This window comes from Schistocerca piceifrons, chromosome X (genome assembly GCF_021461385.2).
Source record: "Schistocerca piceifrons isolate TAMUIC-IGC-003096 chromosome X, iqSchPice1.1, whole genome shotgun sequence".
Taxonomy (NCBI): domain Eukaryota; kingdom Metazoa; phylum Arthropoda; class Insecta; order Orthoptera; family Acrididae; genus Schistocerca; species Schistocerca piceifrons.
In genome coordinates, this window is record NC_060149.1 from 118,594,978 (window position 1) to 118,618,095 (window position 23,118).

General features: G+C 38.4%; 1 protein-coding gene across 2 annotated transcripts in view; it reads right to left on the reverse strand.

The window, feature by feature from the left end:
* The window catches only part of LOC124721134 (microphthalmia-associated transcription factor), a 378,231-nt gene that overhangs the window by 11,713 nt on the left and 343,400 nt on the right, over positions 1–23,118 (reverse strand). For both annotated transcript variants that reach the window (XM_047245947.1, XM_047245948.1), the window contains exons 4-8: positions 16,206–16,295; positions 15,717–15,897; positions 14,656–14,731; positions 12,291–12,456; positions 1,116–1,241 (exon numbers count right to left, since the gene is read on the reverse strand). In XM_047245947.1, coding sequence (XP_047101903.1) covers positions 1,116–1,241; positions 12,291–12,456; positions 14,656–14,731; positions 15,717–15,897; positions 16,206–16,295 — 639 coding nt within the window. The remainder of the gene's footprint in view (positions 1–1,115; positions 1,242–12,290; positions 12,457–14,655; positions 14,732–15,716; positions 15,898–16,205; positions 16,296–23,118) is intronic.

Genomic DNA, 23,118 nt, shown 5'->3' on the forward strand with positions numbered 1-23,118 from the left:
TTGCACTATTTATTTATTTACTCATAGTGATAAAAGTCACACGAACTCATTTCAGTGTTTTGCCATCATCAAGGGTACATGTGAAGATAGTACAATAGGTATAATATTGTTCCTTATGTCTATATTAGTCTATATGTGTGGCACATTGTGCCTATGTCTTAGCTGATATGATGTGCTCCATACTGCATCTTGGAGCATAAATGTCAGTTGTCTTTTAGTTACGACAATGTTATTTTCAAGATACTTTTATCTGCATGGTCCTGGTAAACTTATTTTTGACAGCTCTTCTTTTGACCGTCCTAGCTCCAGCGATGCTACATGTTTACAATGGAATTTCTATTTTGCAGGTTAGTGATTAAGTTTAATTTTTCACAGATAAAAGTTTTATGCTTTTCATGCAAATGATAAATGTTCTGTTGTTTATGATAATCCCCCCCCCCCTCCTTTTATAATGTCAATAAAATTTTCAAGATATTTTCATGTTTAAAATCGTTTTGCTCATTAAGGATGTCTTCTAGGTATTTTTCTGTATGAGAGTAAATTTTCTCCAAAATGGTTGTTGTTTGTCCTTAGGTACTATTTGTAGGATTTTTTGGGCATTTCCAATATTTTATGCCTTATGTTTTTGGCTTTTTAAATGCAAGTAAAATGTGGATTGGTTGCTTTAGCAGTTTCCGTAGATTCTTTAAATCTAAGTCTGAAATTCCTACCCATTTCTCTGATATAAAACTTATTCAAATCATTACAAGAAAGTTCATAGAGGCCTGAATTGTGATGATTTCAATAAATTTTATATCAGGAAAACAAGTAGGAATTTCAGAATTTGGACCCCTTCACACCAGCTAAGATGTAAGCATAATGTGTCATATGTACACACAGACAAACACAGACGTAAGAAACAATACTGTACCTTCACAGGTACCCTTGATAATGGCAAAACACCAAACCGAGCTTGTCACATATCTTGTATCACTATGAGTAAGTACACACATAAATAAGTAGTGCAACAGAAACCTCTTAACACAAAATAAAAGTGTGTCGTTTTAGTAAAATTGTATAAAGAAAAGATTTAAATGCATTTCTTTCTCACAATATTAATGTTATGATCAGTTTACCTTTCGAAGGGGCTCTGTTGATGGATTGTTTTTAATGTATGTTGCAATTACAGACTGTGTGGACACAGGTTGCCAAGTAGTATCTGTTATTGGCAAACCATGGGATTTAGCCAACAGTTCCAGTTCCTGAAAGAGAAGAACAATATGAGATAAAATAACCATTAAAGATCACCTGACAGAATCCAACAGTTAATCAGAGACATTTTAAAAATGTAATTTTTTGCTACAGTTCATTCCACACCACAATTGTCTTTGATTCAGATTCATATTTTACAAACAATTGTTAGAACATTATTTTCTCTTCTTTTTTAATTTTATCATGCATACAACAGCAGAAAAATCTGAATTAAAGAGAGATACAAGTAAAGACTGAAGGATTCAGCATAATACTTGACTGATAAATTAGTAGAGTTGCTGAGATTAATTTTCTTTTATTCATGTTTGAGATGTTATTTTCTGAGGTATCACTCATTATTTACTTTATAGTGAAAAGTTTACTTCAGTCAATTCTCACAAAACTGTTCAGTGCTGGTTTCAACTGTCTTGTCAAGACAGTGTCAAGATGGTGGCCATGCCGGCCACAGAGTAACATCAGCTCTGAGAAAATATGATACTTGCAAGGTTAAGTGACACTGCAATAGAACTGTCAGTGCTAAGAGTGAGTTAACGGGTAGTCTTCTATGGTGAGAGCTACTTGAATGTGATTGACCAGATGTAGGCAATAGTGTGGACTTGTAAAGTTACAACTGAAAGCATCTGCTCGATAAAGCCATGTGGTTGTGAAAGCAGCCAGCAGCTGAGACCACAAAAGTAATGTGGTACGGCACCAGCGACAGCTGGGTGGACTCTGCGGCATCAGCGGTTTCATTGTGCCGGTGTGGACTGCCATTGCTGTTGGCACCCAGCCCTGGTGATGCAATATGGCTGGCATGTGCCTTGCAGAGGTGAGTGACTGTACAGACACTGTTCTCCACGGCCAACAATATGGAGTGTGAGCAAGGTCTAACAAAGGTGCACAGTACAGGCAAAAATTTTGGGGAAATTATTAAGGTCATTTGATAGAAAGTTTCTGGACCTAAGAAGATAGCTAAGACAGACGAAATGAGTGGAGATGGAACCTAGCACACGGAAAATCCTTCTCAGCAAGCAGAACGTAGGCTTCGAAGCTATACCTGTGAAAGACTACCTAGTAGTACCCCACCTAATTAAGTGTCAGGAATACAATCGTGTGTCAAAGAAGTCACTTGTGCTTACTGTGAGGAAGATAGACACAAGAAAGTAGACTGTGGAAAGAGCAAACAGAGCCCAATGTGTATAGGTACTGTGATAGAGAAGAGGAAGATTGCGTAATGCAAACTGTAATGAGTGCACAACGTATCAGGTGTCCTTAGACAGACTTATCCTATGCATTGATTATCGACAAGAGACTAATAGTACTTGATGACGGAGTACTACAGGATGAAAAGATAATTTGCCGAATACACAGGAGGCATAAATATCTGTCCACGAGAGAGCAAGATACAGAGAAAGCATGAAATTTCTAGCAGAAAATTAAAAACAAAGATTATAATAAAGATGCAGCTACTCAGATAGAGGAGAATCATTCAGAACTGAGCCACAAAAACAACTGGAGTTGGTATAGCATTTACCAACCTAGAAATGTGTGTTGTACATTGATAAAGGGCACAATAACACTCCAACGAATGAAGGCACCAAAATTCAGTACAATGAGATGTTGAGCACAACTAGTAAAGACAAAAAATATTGCAAAGCACAATCACAACCAAATACTGGGAAAGGAACAGAACCACCCACAACGAGAAATATCGAGTTCAAAAGAAGAGATGCTGAGAAACCATAAATTTCTGAGTCAACAGAATCCAAAGTTCATAACATAAATATTGAGGTGCAATAGACAGGGATGTACAACTTTAACTGAGAGAAAAACGGCCATACACCCACAACAAATCTATGAAGAATGCAAAGATGCACTTTGCCTTACCAGACTGGAACAACCTTCAAGCCTGTTAACAGCACTTGGACATATAATAAGAATTAAACACCCAAAAGGAAAAATCTGTAGTGCTTCCTCTACATAGTGCTGCAGATTGTATCCAAATGGGATCAAAGAACCTACCTACTGACAGATACAGATACCTTAAGCAGCAGTTTAAAGACAGCCTGCAGCAGGCAAAAATAGAGAGCTGGAATTGATTTCTTGCACAGACCCTACACCTTGATCCATGGGGTAAGCCATATAAAATCGTCTGCCAAACGATAAAATAAACAGATGGCAGCACGACAGAAAATGGCCAGCAGTCTGCACAATTACTGATGGACACACTTTTTCCAGACAACACTGCAGAGGGCAAAGCTGATGAGCACAGAGTATAACGGAACATGAGTAGGGAACCATTCTGTGTAGATGGGATAGTTTGTCCTTTTTCAGATGGGGAGGTGAGGAAAGAATCGTGAAACTGAAAAGGAATAAATCTTGATGGCATCCTTGATGAAGCTCTACATGTCCTTAATATGCACATAAGTTTACATTTGTGCTAACTATATTATGTCTATTTATTGCAGGAAAGAATACCATACATGTGGAAGAAAGCAAATTTCATTATCTTGAAAAGAGTGAAGACAAGACTCTGTTAGCTCCAAAGTCCAACACACTGATTTGCTGTCTCAACATCTTGTAGAAAGTCTGGATAAACTGTTATTTGGTAGACTACAAGAGAAAAACTTCTTCATGGAAGGAACTTGCTACAATATGGATTCGAAAGTGGAAAGTCAACAGAACATGCTGTAAAAAGACACTAATACATACAAAAATGCTCTGCATAAATTTGTTGTAGCCACAATGGTGGACATCGCTGGGGCTTTCAATCATTCCAGCACTTTTTGAGTGCCTGAGGAACCTGAACTGCCCACATGCATCATACAAATGTTTAAAGAACTATTGTCAAAAGAGAGCAGCATCTGTCATGCCCAGGAGAGACCACTACAAAAGAAATTTCAGAAGGTAATCCATAGGAATCCATAAGTGAATCTGTATTCTGGTATCTGGTACTTGATCAGGTGTTAGGAAAGCTACAGAATAATGAAGCAGTCATAGTAGTGGCATATGCTGATGACCTGATGATCCTTGTTAAGGGAAGCAACCTGAATGGATGTAATGTAGTCTTTCAACAATTACCTCAGCGGTGCCAAGAAGTTAAAATGTCTGTTGCACTTGAAAAGACCACATTCATGTTGTTAAAAAGAAACCTTTCAAGAGACCCAATCATGAAATTAAGCAACAGGTCCACAAAGAGAAAGTCCATCAACAGATACCTAGGTGTTTTCCTGAACAACTGACAAAATTACGAGTGCACATATTGAAGAAATGAGCATGATGAACAAAATTATTGGCCTAGCCAGTTACAGTTATAAACTACCAATACAAACAATAAGGATGTATCATAATTCTATCTAACTGGAATCACAGAATACTGTGTGACTGCCTGGCTGCACAGAGTTGTGCTCATAGCACCAGCATGGGTAGTTAAACAGGGTGGAATCGTGATGGAAGCTTTTGATACTCTTGGGTAGCATGTTACTTTATCATTCAACCCCCATCTGCTCCACTACAGGATGTTACAACAGACGATAAAGAAGCAATGCAGGGAAGACAACCGAGGTCAACAGTTGGGGTAGACAAATAGCCAACTCTGCATGCATGGCAAATGTAATATCACAGTGTAAATGCAGCTGCCGTGCCATGCCTCACCACCTAAGAAACTAGAACCATGGTTACATTTTACGGCAAGTGACTACACTCTCACTGACAGCAACGATGGTTCCTCGGACCAGAGCAGTTGTGCACTGCAACCAAGGAGCCAATAGACAACAGAAAAACAGATGGAACCACAACACCCTACACAGTGCCCAAAGAACTGGCAATGTTTGTCTATGAACTGGGGAGTGTTGGAGTGCATTGGGAAACGTGACAGACATAAACTGATATTATAATAGTGGTAGACATGGTTAGATTTTGTAGTAGGATGCTGTAATTAGTTAAGGTGATGGAAAGTAGTACTTTGTTGGATGGAATAATTAGAGCTACATGAAATTAGCAAATAAACTTTGAAAATTTAGCATTTTGAAATCCAAATTTAGCATTTATTTAGCATGTATATATATATTTTTTTTGAAGTATTCGTGCATTTAAATGACCCTAAACAGCATATACATACAAAATTCTTAACTTAAATTTTTCTTTTTTTCTTTTCACTATTCAGTTTTCTTTTTTTAACAAAAAATATGGGAAATTGCTTATTTGCGTAGCACAACACCATAGTGTTAGGTCTCACTCATATTAACACACATTACAGGCCCAGATACAAATGTTTATCAATTGAATCCAATCACTGAAGTTGTTTCAATAGTGTCTGGCTTCACTAACCACCCACTGTCACTTACAACTAAATTGTACATTGGAAAGTATCTCCTGACATCCACATTATTGACAGGTGCCCAAACTGCAGATAAAGGCAGCTCTTCCAGAGTCACTATATTCAAGCTTTTCACAGAGTAGAAGTTGCACTACATCAAGCCTCTCATTATGTTTCAAACTGGTAACTAAGTATCAATAAAATGACGAATATGCTTCAAAAACACTGTCAGATGGAATACTTTCAAATTGTGGAACTTTTTTGCTACAGTAACAACAGTAGATTTTTACAAATATAGCTACAGGAATGAAGAGCTCAGGAATGCTTTTGTAAAAAAATATTGGCTGGGTCTGGTGTTGTGTGTTTATATAGCTTTTGTAAACTTTCCAGAGCAGCAGATTTGAGATAATTTTTTGTTGAAAAACTACCTTTACAATTTCTTTTCAATTGTAATTTGATACTGTCAACTCCATCCAACAACAAATGTTAAGATGGGTAAGTCATGCCTTTTAGTATTATAATTTAACTGAGAATTCTAGCACATGTGTCACACACAAATTTGCATTGTAAGATGACTAAACCTGATGCAGTTTCATTTTTTAAATGATCAAGAATGACCTCAAATGGCAGCATTTTTGTTTTCCAATGATCTGAAAAATTTGATATTTGCTAGTAAGTTGTGTCCAACCACTGCACTGCATAGAACCAAGAATTCCAATCTCTTGATTATTGGATCAGGAAAAAGCTTTTTTGACAGATGAGGAAACTTCTCTTGTAGGAATTGACGGTATGCGCTTTTCATTTTGTGTGTGTGCACAAACACCATTTTCACCCTACTGACAATAAAATTTAGCTCCTTTAATTCTTTTATGAAGATGTCACCAATTAAGTTCATTTTGTACATCCAGCATTTGAAATGTATTAAATGATTTCCAATCAATATTTTAAGTCAGTCAAAACAAGATCCCACACATGCCGCAGAGTCTAACACAAAACCCGCAACATTTTCGTATTTAATGCTGCACCCTTTCTTTTAGGGTATCTACTATGTCCCAGGCACAAGCAACATTTAAAAAGTTACAGGAAGCCAGATAAAGTTTCTGTTCTGATGCTGCACTCATTGTCTGATATAAAGCTGCAAATACACACCTTCCATTTTTCACACACGTGTTATTGGCAACAATCACAATATCAACATACTCCACAGCATCTTTGATTTCTCCTTTCCTATACTGTCTGACAAATTCTTGACGAAGTGTATCTGAACAGGGTATACAACGGGCAGTTGGCATATATTTATTCAAAACTAACCTAACTTCAACATTATCTTCTTGATGCAATAATTTACCAACAGCCGTATGTATTCTAGAAATTTATTTTATTTTATGAACTTCTATGTGCTACCAGTTTCGGCATTACATTGATCCCATCTTCAGGCCCCACTCGTCATAGTCGTAAAATTGCTATATACGGAAGGAGCCATATAACTGGATCCGTGAATCAAATCATCCTGCAACAGCTCTTGGTGGCTTGCCCAATTCCTGGAAAGGAGCTGCAGTTGGTATGACCTTGACTTCATAAGAAATAGAAAGCCCAAACAATGTAAAGGTGTTGAGGCCAGCAGTCGGGTGTTTGATAACAAATAACAGGATGAGCCACGTAATGCTTTTTGTAGACCACAGTGATCAAGAACTGTCCACAAAGAGTAGAGCCACCCTGTTGGGTCACCAAACGTCACTGCAGGGACAACACAGGTACACATAGTTGTGCATATGTCACAAGAAATACATCAAAGACGTGGTGGCCCCTGTGTCTGCCTGGAAACAGACATCCTGATGAGAAACTACCAACTGCAGCACATGTATGGTGTTCTGGTGGGATGGGAGCGGGTTCTGCAGCTTTGACACAACGAGCAGAGATGCTCCTCTTTGCCACACCACATGCAGGATCCCGGTGATCTGGATAGTATGCTTGAGAATGAGCATAAAAACACTGTGGGCATGAAGGGAACTGCCCCGGTGACCAGTGGTGAGGTGTGACCAGAGGTTCGGATGCCATAGAGATGTCAGACAATGACAAATCACAACACTGGTGCAACTTGGTGGTCATCCTACACCTGCAACGCAGGGGTGGAACACGTGGTGGCACGGTAACTGCTGCAAATTGTGGCCTTGTCATCAGTCATCCACTAACAGTCTGCGCGATTTCGAAAGACTGCGCGATTTCGAAAGACTGCGCGATTTCGAAAGACTGCGCGATTTCGAAAGACTGCGCGATTTCGAAAGACTGCGCGATTTCGAAAGACTGCGCGATTTCGAAAGACTGCGCGATGCACAAGATGTCCCCCACTATGAGTTATCCAGTTTCAGCCCCACTGTAAAGACCTCAGGATCAAGTGCCAGCTGAGCCAGGACATCACAAATCAAGAGTCCGTGTATGAAGACTTGCAGCCTTCATTGGCGCAAGTGAAATCACATTTGCAGCTGAGACCTTGCAAGCCAGTGACCCATGAGAGGGATGATTGCCAAGGCTGTTTATTCAAGCCTGGAGACAACCGCATGATATCTCTCTGAATAACAATTAGTCAACAGAGCAGTCCACCTCCTTACTGAGTGGTCACTGCATCTGACTGCCATGCAGTGGGCCCGCATTCAATTCCTGTGCGAGTCTGAGATTTTCTCCACTCGGGGACTGGGTGTTGGGCAGTCCTCACCACCATTTAATCATCATCAACATGCATGTCGCCCATTGTGGCATCACCTGAAAATAATTGCAACTCAGTGGCTGAACTACCCCAGGTGGAATCTCCCAGAAATGACAATCACAGCAATGGATCATCCTTGACTTGAAACACCATGAAATGTTGGTTTCATCAATACATATATATGTCCCAGTCCTCAGCAGCACCATGGAAAGGCAGATATGACAGAGGACAAATGGCAACGTTGACTGTCGGGGACGATGAGTTCTGGTGCAAGGTGGCCTTGTGCACTCTGAGTTGTCCCCCTGAAACTGAAGCAACTTTAATAACAAGTCTATCTGAAGCTGCTGCTGAAGCACAAGCTATGGCTGCTGCTCCAGGTGGGAAACCAATTTACGAGGGTTGACTGAAAAGTAATGCCTCCACTTTCGTAACTCTTCAACAGTTGGCAGCATTAGTATGCGGCAGGTATTGGCTTGTTCTGTAGCCTCTTCTCTGCAGCTCCAGTTGGCAGGAAGCCTTAGCATTGAATGATTGTGTTGTTACAGTGTAAAGTATGGTACCCTGCGCAGACGGTCAGTCAATGTGATTTAACCAATGTGCAGTCATTGAATTCTTGGCAGCAGAAGGTGTCACCCCAAAGGAGATCCATCAGAGAAGGAAAGCAGTTTATGGTGACTGCGTTGATGTGAGTACTGTGCGTCGCTGGGTGAGTAAGTTTAAAGATGTTGCGGTGGGAACATCTGACCTGCATGACAAAGAGTAGGACGTCCTGTGACAGTAACTACCGAGTCTCACAAGCAAAATGTTGACAGATTGATTCAGGATGATTGTCGTATCACTCAGAGAGAAACTGCAAGCACAATCGGCATTTCACAAGAATGTGTGGGTCACATTATTGCTTTGCTTGGCTATTGAAAGATCTGTGCACAATGGTTACCCCAGATGCTGACTCCTGAAATGAAAGTGCACAGACTTGAAATTTGCCGTGAACTCTTCTTGCATTATGAGAATAAAGACGCACATTACTCACATCAACACAATCACCATAAACTGCTTTCATTCTCTGATGAATCTCCTTTGTGGTGACACCTCCTGCTGTCAAGAATTCAATCACTCCACATTGCTTAAATCACATTGACGGACTGTCTGCGCAGGGTTCCATACTTTACACTGTAACAACCCAACCGTTCAATGCTAAGGATTCCCACCAACTGAAGTTGTAGAGAAGACGCTACGGAACAAGCCAGTACCTGCCGCATACCAATGCTGCCAAGTGTTGAAGAGTTGCGAAGGTGGAGGCATTACTTTTCAGTCAACCCACATAGCATCCATGCTACTGAACAACTTCATTTTTCCTTATCACTAATGCTACATCTGCGAGTAGCTGCATACCAGCACACACATCAAAACCCAGTGGAGAAACAGGTTAAGCCAAAAGGTGGAAGAGCCACCTGGGGAAGAAAACAGGACATCAAGCAGTAGTTGAGCTAAACATGACTGACTGATGGCCTATGGGACACAAACAGAGAAAAGCCCCGTGCAACTTATGCAACAACAAGGTGTAAAGTGAAAACCTTCACCACAACGATGTCACCAGACCAAGAACAAAGAGAGAGACAATCCAAACATGACCAGGGAGAAACGCCAAGTCACATTGTTAGTGAATAGCCCAAACTATAGTGATGATAGTAAGTGACAACATCAGGTGTGAGCACAGAATTGACTGATCATTCGCTGGGTTTCCGTATTTATGCCAGCTGTGAGGAACGCTATTGGTCATTGTATTCATGTGATGAAACAGGTTGTGCACTCACTACACAAGTGCAGCACTGCAGCGATACTATGCCCTCCAGCAGCCATCTGGTCCATTTCCTCCATCGAGCACTCAACTTCCACAGAACCGGATTACAGAGAAACAAATTGTGCTCTGAATATGAGCACGAGTGTACCTAGTCATGTGACCAAATCTGTTCCTGCTTAGGTTAGGTTACCATTTTGCCTTGCAGATTAATAAGCGAGGTTGGCAAATCTGTGTAACAAGTAAGGTTTTTCATAAACACAAGACTACTGCAAATGTTAGCAGCTATTCAGAATTACATTTCTCCACTTGTAGAGCTTCATATGCGAACAAAGTGAAATTCAGGTTTTTCATTAACACTGAATGTTTAGAAAGTAGCAAACCAGGTTGTCCAGCATCTTGAGTAATCTGATAGCCACAAATTCAAATATTTCCTGTCACTTTTTTAGAGTCATTTACAATAAATTAAAAGTAAAAACTATGTAAATTAATTAATTACTGTATACTGCAATAACTATTCAAAATGTTGTCAATGTCAATGCAATTCACCATCAGACATGTAACTTAAGATGTTTCTTCTTTCATTTTATTTTGAAGGCTACCAGTTTTGGCATTTCACTGTGCTATCTTCAGGCCCCATATGCAACTCTCAAAAAAAGTCATATAGTGGCATCAATCTCTCGATGTTGTGAATTCATATATTCATATGACACACTATGTTGGCCACTACAAACACCTGAGTGTAACAACTTGTGGGAATATGAAATATGATGATGACATATACTCACTCTTCCATTAAGCAGGTGGTAGACTTGAGTTCATTGGTAGGACACTGGAGAATGGAGTCAGTCTACAAATGAAATTGTCTACAAATCACTTGCGCATCCTATCTTAGAATATTAGTCAAGTGTGTGGGGCTAGTAGGAGATATTGACTGTATACAAACAAAGTCAACGTGAGTAGTCACAGGTTTGTTCAGCTCACAGGGGAGCGTCTTGGAAATGCTGTATAACTTGAACTAGAAGACTTTTGCAGATAGACGTAAACCATCCTATGGAAACTTACTCACAAAATTTCAAGAAACAGTATCAAGTAAGGAATCTAGGAAACATACTACAGCCTGCTACATATCGCTCCAGTATAAATTACAAAGACAAGATTATATCAATTACAGCATGCACATATTGATTTCAGAAGTCATTCTTCCCATGCTCCACACGTGACTGGAATGGGGAGAAACCATAATGTGTGGTACAGAGGGAAGTACACTCTGCTATGCACTTCATACTGGTTTCTAGAGTATGGATGTTGATATAGACTGGTGATTGGTGCAATAGACATGTTGATCCTAGCAGTTATGTCCAATGCAGTGTCAATTAAACTCTCATAAGAGAAATTTTTGAATATCCAGATATAGTACACCGATATCAAATTTGATGATTCAGTTGCCCATAGAATGAACTACATAATTTTCAACCTAGTAGTACTTGAAAGTAATCCTCATGCTTGAAAAGGGTATAGTGATCTCTAAAATGCAGAAACTACATGTGCACGTCTTCCAGACAATGTGGCAGGGCTCATTTTAGGAACCAATTTTGTGCAGAAGAACCATACAGTTGCCATTAATAATAATATACAAGAACGATTTGTCTCTTTACTGGGTAAATTTGCTGTAACAAGGTTGGTGGTGGTATCTCAAAATTACAACCTACAGCGAACACAAACAACTCCAACTGTTTGTGAATTCTAAAAAAATCAGAGTTTTCTACCTGCAGTACACTGTTAGTTGCAGTGGCAAGCAAAGCATCATCAGTGTTCCAGAAAGTAGACATTTTTCTAAATCTGTAAAATCTCATTTGGGACTCAGCACTGTGTTTGCATTTTTATATAAAAACCAGACTCATGACTCAGTGTTTGAAAGCCAACTACAGTATAATGTATCAAATGTCAACTGGTACAGTAGATATACACAAGCATGGTTTCAATTTCCTCTAGCACAATAATAAATTTCTTCGGAAGAACATTATTTTTGGATAAGTCATGCATTAACTAAACGAACATGGGAAATGACAAATTTCCATGTTCAGACAAGAGGATTTCTGCCACTTACTGCACCTAAAAACAGCGTGTAAGTGAGAAAAAGAAATATTCACTAGAGCACTAGGAGACTGTGTCAGTCCATCTGTCCACACGCATACACGCACACACTAAATTTATAAAGGTGGATTTATATGTTGTACCTGCACTCTAAGTAGCAGTTTTCTATTTTGTAGCTCAAGCTGGCGTTGCTTCTGTTCACTTTGCTTCATTCTTTCAACTTCACTTTTCAGAAGTTTTATGTAATCCACAGAGGATTTCAGTATTGTCCCTTTATTTGGTCTTACATCACGCACTATTTCATAATACCTGCAAAAATAAAAAAATACGCCATGGAATGATGCTGAACATTACAATTACTACTACGGGCTTTTGTTTACAGTTAACAGTTTTGGTTAAATTTATTCACTATTCCTCCATTTTAAAATTATATTACTAAATGGCTAAAATGGTCACACAGGCCAAAATGAGATTGCTGTTCTCATGGCTTCCTGGGGAACCAAGAATTTGTTTTTGAGTATTTCATATAATTACTGACTGAATATGAAAATTTAAAATACTGTCCTAATCTACTCATAAAAACGTATAATCTTAAGTTAAAGGTTTAACACAATAAGTCAAATATTACATTTAGAAATGTATATATGTCTTGAGGCAGCATAACGCATGGTACACAAATGACATGGATTATATTCATCCAACATTTGACAATGAGAGCACTTAGCGACTTCCAACAAACTTTACATATAATTTTAAACCTTTTTGAAACTACTACTCATTGCACCCCCTCCAAAACAGTGACATGAAAAAAGTTTAGTACTTACTACGTTTTTACTGTTCGTACAGTAAAACTTCCGCATCAGGCATGACGCTTCATTTTATTATTTCTTTACTACTTACTCTATTCCTAACACATCATGCAGACAGTATTCATATGTACCACTGAATGCAAAGTAATCAGACATTAGAAGGTGTTTTATGCATGGGAGTTCATTTCTTTAAACAATCAGCGAGGGTGGGGTGAGGAGGGGGTGGTACTGGTTTACTTTAACTGAACGTACTCTTCAGGTCCTTGCTGATTTGCATTAACCAGTTTGTAAAATTTCTCACACAATGTATGTTTTCTAATTGTCAACAGTGAGCAGTTATAGGGCTATTATCTCTTTTGGAAAGGGCAACTGTCACATTAGCATCGTAATGTGCACTAAATTTAGGTTTAAGAAGTTTTAATGATGTTAATGTATGTCTGACAAAATACTATTACAACTGTGTAATTCATTACGAACAAGTGTCACCACAAATCAAGCATATTATCATTCTGTGGTTTCACTCACCTAGATGTTCTCAATATTGATGAAAATTTATATATCTGGATCTTGTTAACACATTTGCTGCTCTCAGGTGAATAATTTATAATACCACATTCATGAAATGAAGAACAGGAACTAAGCATTAAAGTAATTTTTAATGTTTGTCAGCTTGAGGTCACTAGGGATAGTTCACTCAAACCATCTGGTATGGATTTCTATTTGCACAATGTATTTCTGTGAATATGTTTCGATGAATGAGATGGCAAAACAGTGCTAGCATATTCCAAAATATGTGTGTTTATCTTTAGGCAGTTAATTGTATTCTCTTCATGGATGGTAGACACTTACTGATACTAACAATTTATTCTGGGCTTGCTCTTGATCTAGGTTTCTCCATTATTTTCTGCTTTACATGCTTACTTCCAATTCTTCATTTTTGGTGTCTGAATAAGTAACATGAGCCGCCAGAAATTTGTGATTTCTTGTGTGGAATTTTTGTCCTGCCATAACTGACGCTGGTTGCACTCCTGTATCTTGTGATTGCATGTGGTGGAGGCTCAGGTTACTTAGTCAGGCACTACAAGTGCACAATTGGAAGTATATATAAAACACCGGCATCTGCTGAGAATATGCTCCTTGAGCACATATGCAGACAAATAAGCTTACTATGAAAAAAAAAGCAAAATTTACAATGTTTAAAAATAATGTTGGACAGCACCACCACCATCATTATCAATACATCATGATCAGTACTAAACATAGGCAGAGTTACACATATAAAAATAAACTGCATATGCAGTAAGATTTTCTTTTTAAAGGAGAAAAGCAGACATAATACAAAAATTTGAAATAAAATAAATGTGAAATGGTGTACAATCATGAATGACAGAAAAGTTTGGAAAGGTCAGCAAAAAGAAGAAAATCAAGAGAGCAAGAGGAGTGGCTCATTGGTTAAGGTACTCAGAGAGAGAGAGAGAGAGAGAGAGAGAGAGAGAGAGAGAGAGAGAGAGAGAGAGAGAGAGAGAGAGAGAGAATGAAAGTACAAAAGTGTGAATAATTAATATTAATCCATATTTTCAATTCTCTAAGGAACTTGGGGACAATGGTTATCAATTTTGAGGGATTATGAGTGGCAGGTTGGGGGGGAGGGGGGGGGGGGGGGTTCAAAGTCAAATCAAAGTTTAGTAATTATACTTACGGATCGTTTGTTTTTGGCAATAATGTTCCAAGCTCTTTTATTCTGTCATTTATATTGAAACGTCTCCGCCTTTCAACTGCAATGATATTTACCACAGTAAGTATCTCATTTACAAAATCAATATATTGTGTAGTAAACATACAAACATCTATAACTAGTTAAGTAGCTACTTAATAAATCTCCAAAGTTGACTGACATGAGGATGTACTGTCAGTACCTGACCCCCCCCCCCCCCTGCCCCCATACACAACTTTATCAAATCTAATCATTTTATGGGGACTACATATAATAAGGAAATTAGTGACTCCAGTGTGAAATCCAACATCACAACAACTATAATTTAGATAATGGTGTTTAATTCCAACGGATGGAACTGATATAATTAGTCAGATATGAAATAAATCAATAATTATTTGTGCCATCAATACTATATAGTATGAGGCAGCTAAGACAGGTCACTCAAAATATATATAGAACAAATAAATGTACTGAGGTGTGGTTTTCACTAAGCTATAGTGGGCAATGTGGCAAATTTTCTGATGTGTATAAGTAATCTTTAACTTTTATAGCTGCTGAATTATGACACAGACTTATTTTTAATGGAACTATATCATCTTTTTCTATTGCATTGGAAAAAGCCTTCTAAGAGGATTTGAGTGACATAATACATATAAAAATTTTAAAAATTTTAAAAATGTAAGAAGAACAAGATAAGAATGCCACATAATACTGTCCAGTCATGAGGAGAGGGAATGTACCTTTTCATTCATTCTTCTTTTCTGTTTTCCCCATCTGACACAAAGACTTACACTTCTCTAACCAGTAAATTTGTGGCACAGGTTCATAAAATTATGGATTCTAACATTTAACATCCCACAAATATATGTGATAATGAGATTTTTAGTTTATCTGTCCATGTTATGACACTGTGACATATTTTAATACCACACATTATGGATTTTTTCTGCATGGTTTGAGAAAAAAGTGTGTAACCATTTTGTTTTCTTGATACAAATGAATACAAATGAGTTTTGCTTAAAGTGTTCTACTGTGTAACTTACTCATGTTATGGTTATCCTTCTTCTGTCTATCCTTTGCAAGTGCATGGAGCTCAGCATCACTGAGTTGAATTGGTTCAGGCTTTATTTGAGGTAAATCAGGAGGGCATGAATTGCTGGTTTTATTTCCACCTTTAGGGCCCAAGCCAATAATCTCTTCGTAAAGACTGTTTGCCGAGACCAGCTGCAAGTACAGGAATCATTCACAATAGAGGAAACGTGCACACAAAATAAATGAAATGAAATAAATAGTTGATACCATTTATAAATACTAAATAAACAACTAATGACCACTGTGTCTAATTTTAATGTTTCACAAATTACTAATGAATAGTACCCATCTTGAGGATTTTGTCTTGAAATTCTAAGTAATTACACAACATCCACAATAAATTAAAAAGATAATAACTCAAATTCTTAATTCACATGTAAAGAAATTTTATATGACTAGTAAATAACGAAGATTATGAATTTATATCCAGAGTACCATACCTGAACATCTGGTGCGATATTCAACGCTGGATCTCTGATCTTATCTGAATTGGGATCAAAAGGCAAGAAGTCTTCAAGGATGTCTTCTGCCTAAAAATAAAGGAATAATTTTTTACTAAAGATACAATTTTAAGAAAAAACAAGAGATTCGGTGGACAGAGGTGTAAAAATGTTTGAGTAAAATTTATATCCCAAATGTGCTTTTTTTTTTGTTTGGGTTTTTTTTCTCTCCCTATCAGTAAGGATACTGTATTTTTTTAAACTATAGTCTGTCATTTTTAATATGAAGGTTGTAAAATTCATGTGCATAAGTACTTGTAGTCAGAAGCCCACTTTATTTCTGTATTATAGACAGGATGTTGGTCTCCTAGTTCATTACATTTTATGTGAAACGCATCTCCACTTCCCCTCCAATACTGAAACATTCATTTATAAATGCCAGTAATATTACTTTGTAATTCTCACATTTTTCTAAATGACAAAGGCATACTTTTTACTAGCCAAGTTTCCACACAAACGCCTCATCAGTCATCGTCTACTTAAGTCTGATTCATTATTGATCTAATAAACTATAGCATACCAGCTATAATGTTTGAAATCTTACATTAACTTTTTTCTTGCAATTACTAGGTGACACATGATTTTGGTGTAACGCTATGCACAGAGAACTGTAGTGCACTGGAGACTGTCAAATAAACTTTTACTGAACAAGCTATACATCTGTAGATGTATAACTATTTTTACTTTTACGCACATTACATTACATATTCTGAGTCATCTGCCTGTCTTTTCACCATGCACTAATTATATGTAAATGCCCCTGTAAAAAACTGTTTAGTCTGTCAACAGTAACGCTGTATTTTGTCATAAATAGTAACAGTCCTTTCACACTTTCTAGAAATGACAGATGCTACTTTCACTTCTAATGATATCTCCCTATTAAGAATGATATACTGAGTTCTGTTTACTATGCAGTCACCAAGCCAATAACATGGCTGTTGTTCTGATATTCCTTGTCCAACTCAAGACAGAGTCCATGTGTAATCAGTTCGCTGCTGACAGCAAGTTAAATCATAACCAAACATATTATTTTAAGTTGTGATCCCGGCTAAAGGGAAAAAAAAGAACTTGAGGAAACCTGTGAAAGAATGGAAACACATCGCAACTCCTCTGGTTTAGCTCCCAGTATTCACTGGGTTTTAAATGGTAAAATTCTGAAAACTATTAGGAAGTGAAGTGTCTCAGATGCTAATGGGCATTTCACAACTTTATGTCAGAGGGGAGTACATAAGGGCATTCTCAGCCATACACATTTGACTTTGTAAATAATTCTTATCATGTTTAATACATTCCGTGCAAGGGTGTTCTCTAATTATAATCAGCAATAAAAGAAGAAAATGAATTAACAAAATAAATATTTGCACAACTGAACACAACAATGAGGCACCTGTTGGAAATGTGGCAGGAGACACCCCAGATATCAGCTACACTGGTCAAAATAATAAGGAGATTAACTGAGATATGCTGAGAGAATGTTGTGAGTGAGACAGCTTTGATTATAACAGTCACACAAAGAGAAAACTCCCAGTCTAAAAGTCTGTGCACATGACTGTGCTGCGGGTCACTGATCCAATACTAGAGCTCCACAGTTCAGTGTTAAACAACAAATACCAATGGAGCATGCCAAAATGAAGTATCATGGCTGTTGACTCACTTTCAAACAACACAAACCATTTGATAAAGATTGGAGAAAGGCTGCCAAATATAGTCATAAACTACTGTTACTACTGGCTTGTAGTCTGTCAGAGCATGTGGACTCCTGTGGCGAAACTCAGTTATGGCTAGACTTATGACAAAAGCAATGGACTGCAGTGGTGTATAGATACCCCACAGACCACAATTCTGTGTAGTGCCTGCAAATGGAAGCGTTCACAAGTCGACAGATCACAGAACATGAAACAATCCCGCATTTATACATGGAACAATCCAACATCATACTGATGCAACACCAGCTTTGAGAGCTTGACGTTACAGTGAAGTGATCCTCTTGTGCTTTTTCTCTGCACTGTGCTTGTGTCCATACAGTTCAGTCAGTTACTTGATACATTACAAGTAGGTGGTATCAGTCTAACGATGATGCCAAGGTGCTCCCTGAACTCTCCTGCCTAAGTAACACACAACAGATAACGGTGGAAGGGGCAAACGCAGGTGAAATGAAGTTAAATCACAGTGTGCCACAGGGTTCCTTAATACAACCTCTGTTGTTCTTAATTATTTTAATGACATAGGCTTCAATGGGTATATCATGCAGTTTATAGATGATACAACTTTGTTCTCAAAAGGGGAAAATGCAGTTCAGGCTGTTCAACAAGCAGACCTCCTATTCAGTGATGCCAATGCCTGGTTTATCATGAACAAGATGAAAATTAATGAAGACAAAACATAGAGGATGATATGAAGCCTCAGTGATACTGGAGCACTGGTTGATAAAGCAGCTGTTAAGCTTCTGGGCTTTTTCATTGACACCAAGTTAACCTGGCAACAGCACACTAAACACATATGTTACAAACTCCCATGGGTTCTATACCTCTTGAAGAAACTAAAAAGTGTAATATCACAATAGCACCTACTAATAATATATTTTGCAATGTTTGACAGCCACACCAGCTATGGGCTGTTATTGTCGGACTGTTCTGCATACTGCAAGAATGTGCTTTTATTTCAAAAGAAAGCAAGAGGACCATTACCTCCAAAAAAAACGGACCATTGTAAACCAATTTTTCCAGATTAGGGGTTCTGACTTTCAACAAATATATTTTCAGTTGCCTCATTCACACAAAGACAAATATGAGACCTACAGAAAGAAAAAAAAGTTCATCAACACAAGTATAGACAGGCCAAGATGTCATTTAACTAAGACGCAGAACAGCTTGTCAATGTTGGCCTTAAAATTACTTGGTGCTCTATCTAAGGATATTCACTCATTACGAATCAAACATATTGGAACTAAAATTTTATGTATACTAAATGAGCAATCCTAATGCAGTATTGAAAAATATTTCTCTGGTGACAGAACAGTGCCTATCTGCGCTGCAATTCAGTGCCAGTGAAAAGAGCAGTAACTCTGCTATTTTACTATACTTTTTTCTAACACTGATTGTCTTATTATTGTAATGTATATTTTAATGAAGTTCTTAACTTTGTTATATAGAATCCATTGTAGTATTATATTTTAGATCGCAATATTGAATTCATTTTATCGTAGTAATATTATTGTAAACTTGACACTATCTGTCCAGCCATGGAGGGTGAATGACATAGAATGAGAATTGGCAATACAGGTAATTAACAATGAGTAGTGATAACTGACATGGGTGAATGTGTAAAGTATATAACAGAAAGGATGGGGGGGGGGGTGGTGGGGGGGGGGGGGGCGGGGAAAGACGAGTCGCTCGTGTGGAAAAATGTTCTCGAACCAGCTATGTGTGTATATATTACACTGTTTCAAAACCATTGTTGTCTTGTGTGTGATATCAGAGTGAATTACAAATTTATCTTAACATAACAGTAATATGAACATAACAATTAAACTCTCCCCCCCCCCTCCCGAACTGGTATACATATGATCAGTTTTTTCAGGTGGTCCTCAAACCTGTGGGAATCTATAACTTTTCGCAGAAAACTTTCAGAATAAATCTGAAGAAAGAGTAAATGTTTTAGTTGGAAATAAATCAGATTTAATCCATGTTGGAATATGAGAATTACTAATAGCTGAAGAGCAAATGTCTGATTATTCTATAAACATAGAACTCAGGTCAAACTGCACTAGAAGTTTTTCAGTCCTTTATTTTCCTTGGGAAATCCGTGAAACGAAACTCGCTGATAAGAGTCATCTTGGATCTACGATTATAGTGACATAATAGGTTAAATATCAGTTGACAGACGTTTACTTGAGAGGACCGGAAAAATTTAGGGGGAAAAATCTTTCATGCCATTTTTAATGGAAAAAAAGAACTAGGAGAAAGGGTTTGACAACAAGCTGTACTATGACAGCTCCAGGATCTACAAAACGTATGACAGGCGAATTTTTTCCAGCAGTTTAAACTCGACACAATTGTGAACGGTGGTCATCACCAACTAAGTGAAGAACAGACTCATCAGACGACTTACAGAAATCTTTAAAGTGATAAATTACACGACACGCACGCTCTCATTTCGGTGGACAATCTTGGTAGCAGCTCCTTACGTTTGGCAACGCCCCAAAGTAGGTATTAGGGACAACGCGAAAACTTTCCCTGGAGCACGCCGCCTCGACCTTGGCAGAGTAGCGCGCGACGTCGTGCGCGATCGAGCCGGCTTCCACCTCTAATTCATCCCCCGCATTGCTTTCCTTACAAGATAGTAGCAATGCTTTCAGTCAACAAAAAGGCAATCTCTTTCTATTCTTCTCGGCAGTACAGTATACAATTAATTAATTACAATTAAAATATTTTTGTCGACGACCACAAATTTACTGTAATGGCACTATCTAGTCACATATATTAGATGGACTTTCAGTTTCTAGCAAGTCGTTCTGTTCGTCATCTACTGGTTTACACTCAATTTGGACGTTTCATGAAGATAATGGACTCACACGTAATAGGCCTACACTGAGCAATGATGCAGATCGTCATTAAATGAGCAACCTGTAATGGATACGTACAGAACGCCAAGACATTTTAACACGCGTTTGCTGTTCACATTTACATTAACAGCCGTCAAAATTACAAACCGATCTTATCTCTGAGTGAGAACTTCAACCAAAGCGCGAACCATCAGTATATAACATATATGAAGGGCTTATTTCAATAGTGGTACAAGTCCATTACCTCCACTTTTCTGCCTATAATGCTTCTGAAATTAATGATCCAAAGAAACAGAAAGAAAGGTTCATGTCTAGCAAGAAGCCATATGCTTGAATATTTCTGGTATCTCAACTGCAGATTTTTCAGCGCTCAATTAACTTTAGGACTCTGTATCTCAAAATGAGCAAATATGGACTTGTACCACTACCGAAATAAGCCCTTCACATATTCAATGTAAACCATTAGAACATGGGCAGGAAATTCTACAAACCGGCCAAAGTTTAAGGACATAAGGTTAATGCAACAAGTTACCACTGCAGTCATTATATTAAAATTGGTTGTCAATGGCTTCCGAACTAAATTCTGGGTTCTATGTCGGCGATTGCTGCACAAACACTGTCTCCACGTACGCGTACACCCATAATTACTCTACCATGCAAACATTTCTTCGTTTGGTATGAAACGTTCCCGGCGGTGCCCACTGGAGGCCGAGCCATACAACAACCCTAGGTTCGGTGTGGGCGGCTGTGGGGTGGGTGGACTGCTGTGGCCTGTTGTGGGGTTGTGAACCACTGAGGGCTATGGCGGTCGCCGGTTTAATACAAAATACACAATACACACAAATTCTGGCTAGCTTATTCATTTGATTTGATATTCAAGGGAGACGTCTTATCTAATAACTGCCCTAAATTTGAAATTTTGAATACTTTAGGTTGTTGTTATCATCAATAATATTCTACCATTATGATAAAATATTTGATTATTTTATTTTATGGTATGACAGGTTTTAACTACGGTACTAAAGCATTTATGGAAATTGTAATACATAGAAATATGTCCGAATCGGTCCAAACTCGGAAGATGCGTATGGCAACAACAGTGCATCTGTAATATGTAATACTGCAGACAGATGGGATGTACAGGGTGGTCAGCAACGGTCTGAAAAGCTTGAAAGGGTGTTGTAGGGTAGGTTTAGATGAGAATTGTTAAGCGAAAAATTCGATAAGTCGTACAGTTTACAAGTTAATTAGCTTTGACGTTATCCAATCGGGCTGTAGCACGCCCGAAATCAAGCGACCCGCCAAATACAATTAGTATCAGCTGTCAACGAGGGAACGCATGATAGCGTACGAGGCTAGTCAGCCTTTGGCTCGGGTTAGATCCTTACTACCGTGCCATTTTCGTATCGCTCTCTTATTCGGTTCCAGGAAACCAAACGAAGAACATGTTTGGCGACAGCAGGTTGGCTCACTTCAGTGCTAATTACTGGGAAATAGCAACACGTATCAATTTTTTTCTTAACGATTATTTCTCAGCACAACCTACCCTGTAAAACCCTGATAAGCTTTTCAGACTGTCTCTAACAACGCTGTACTCGTATACGTAGGCACAAAAGTGCTCTCTCTTGTATGACCAGAAACGTCAGTATTACGTCGAACTCAATCACTAAAAGACACTGAAACGAAGTGGAAACGTGGACAGAAATATGTCGGTATGCCTCGTTTATGCCATAGGAAGCAACAGCAGTAAGCGAGTTTCAAGGTGGCGAAACGATAGATCGCCAAAAACTGTTTGTTACAACGTGGCTTCTACACGGTGTGTTTCTACGACAGTGATGTCTGTGTGGTTACAGCAGATAGAAAGCAGGTATACAGCATCTTGTCCATATGTCGCTAACGTGCCGTATATCTTCATCCAGTACTGATTCTACACTGCAGCACTGCAAAGGGTGAAGATCAGTCTGCGTCGAAAATGTAGGGTTTTCGGACCAATGTTAGTCGTTGCCGCATACACGTTAACACTATTGTGGTGACCGTAATTTACCAGCCTATATTGTTGAGTGCCATTCGATATCATATGCGATCTCAGTTCCAAAGTAGTGAACGTCATGTGTACAGTAAGCACTGTATTTGGACGATATTATGGCCAGGAGTCCACACACGAAATTTTAGCTGGAAAACGCATGGCCAAATGTGACGAGAGAAAAGCAGTCTTCCCACCATGAGTGTGCACGCCTTACAAAATCTATACTCCGCAAGCCAATTTACGGAGTGTGGCGGAGAGTACAT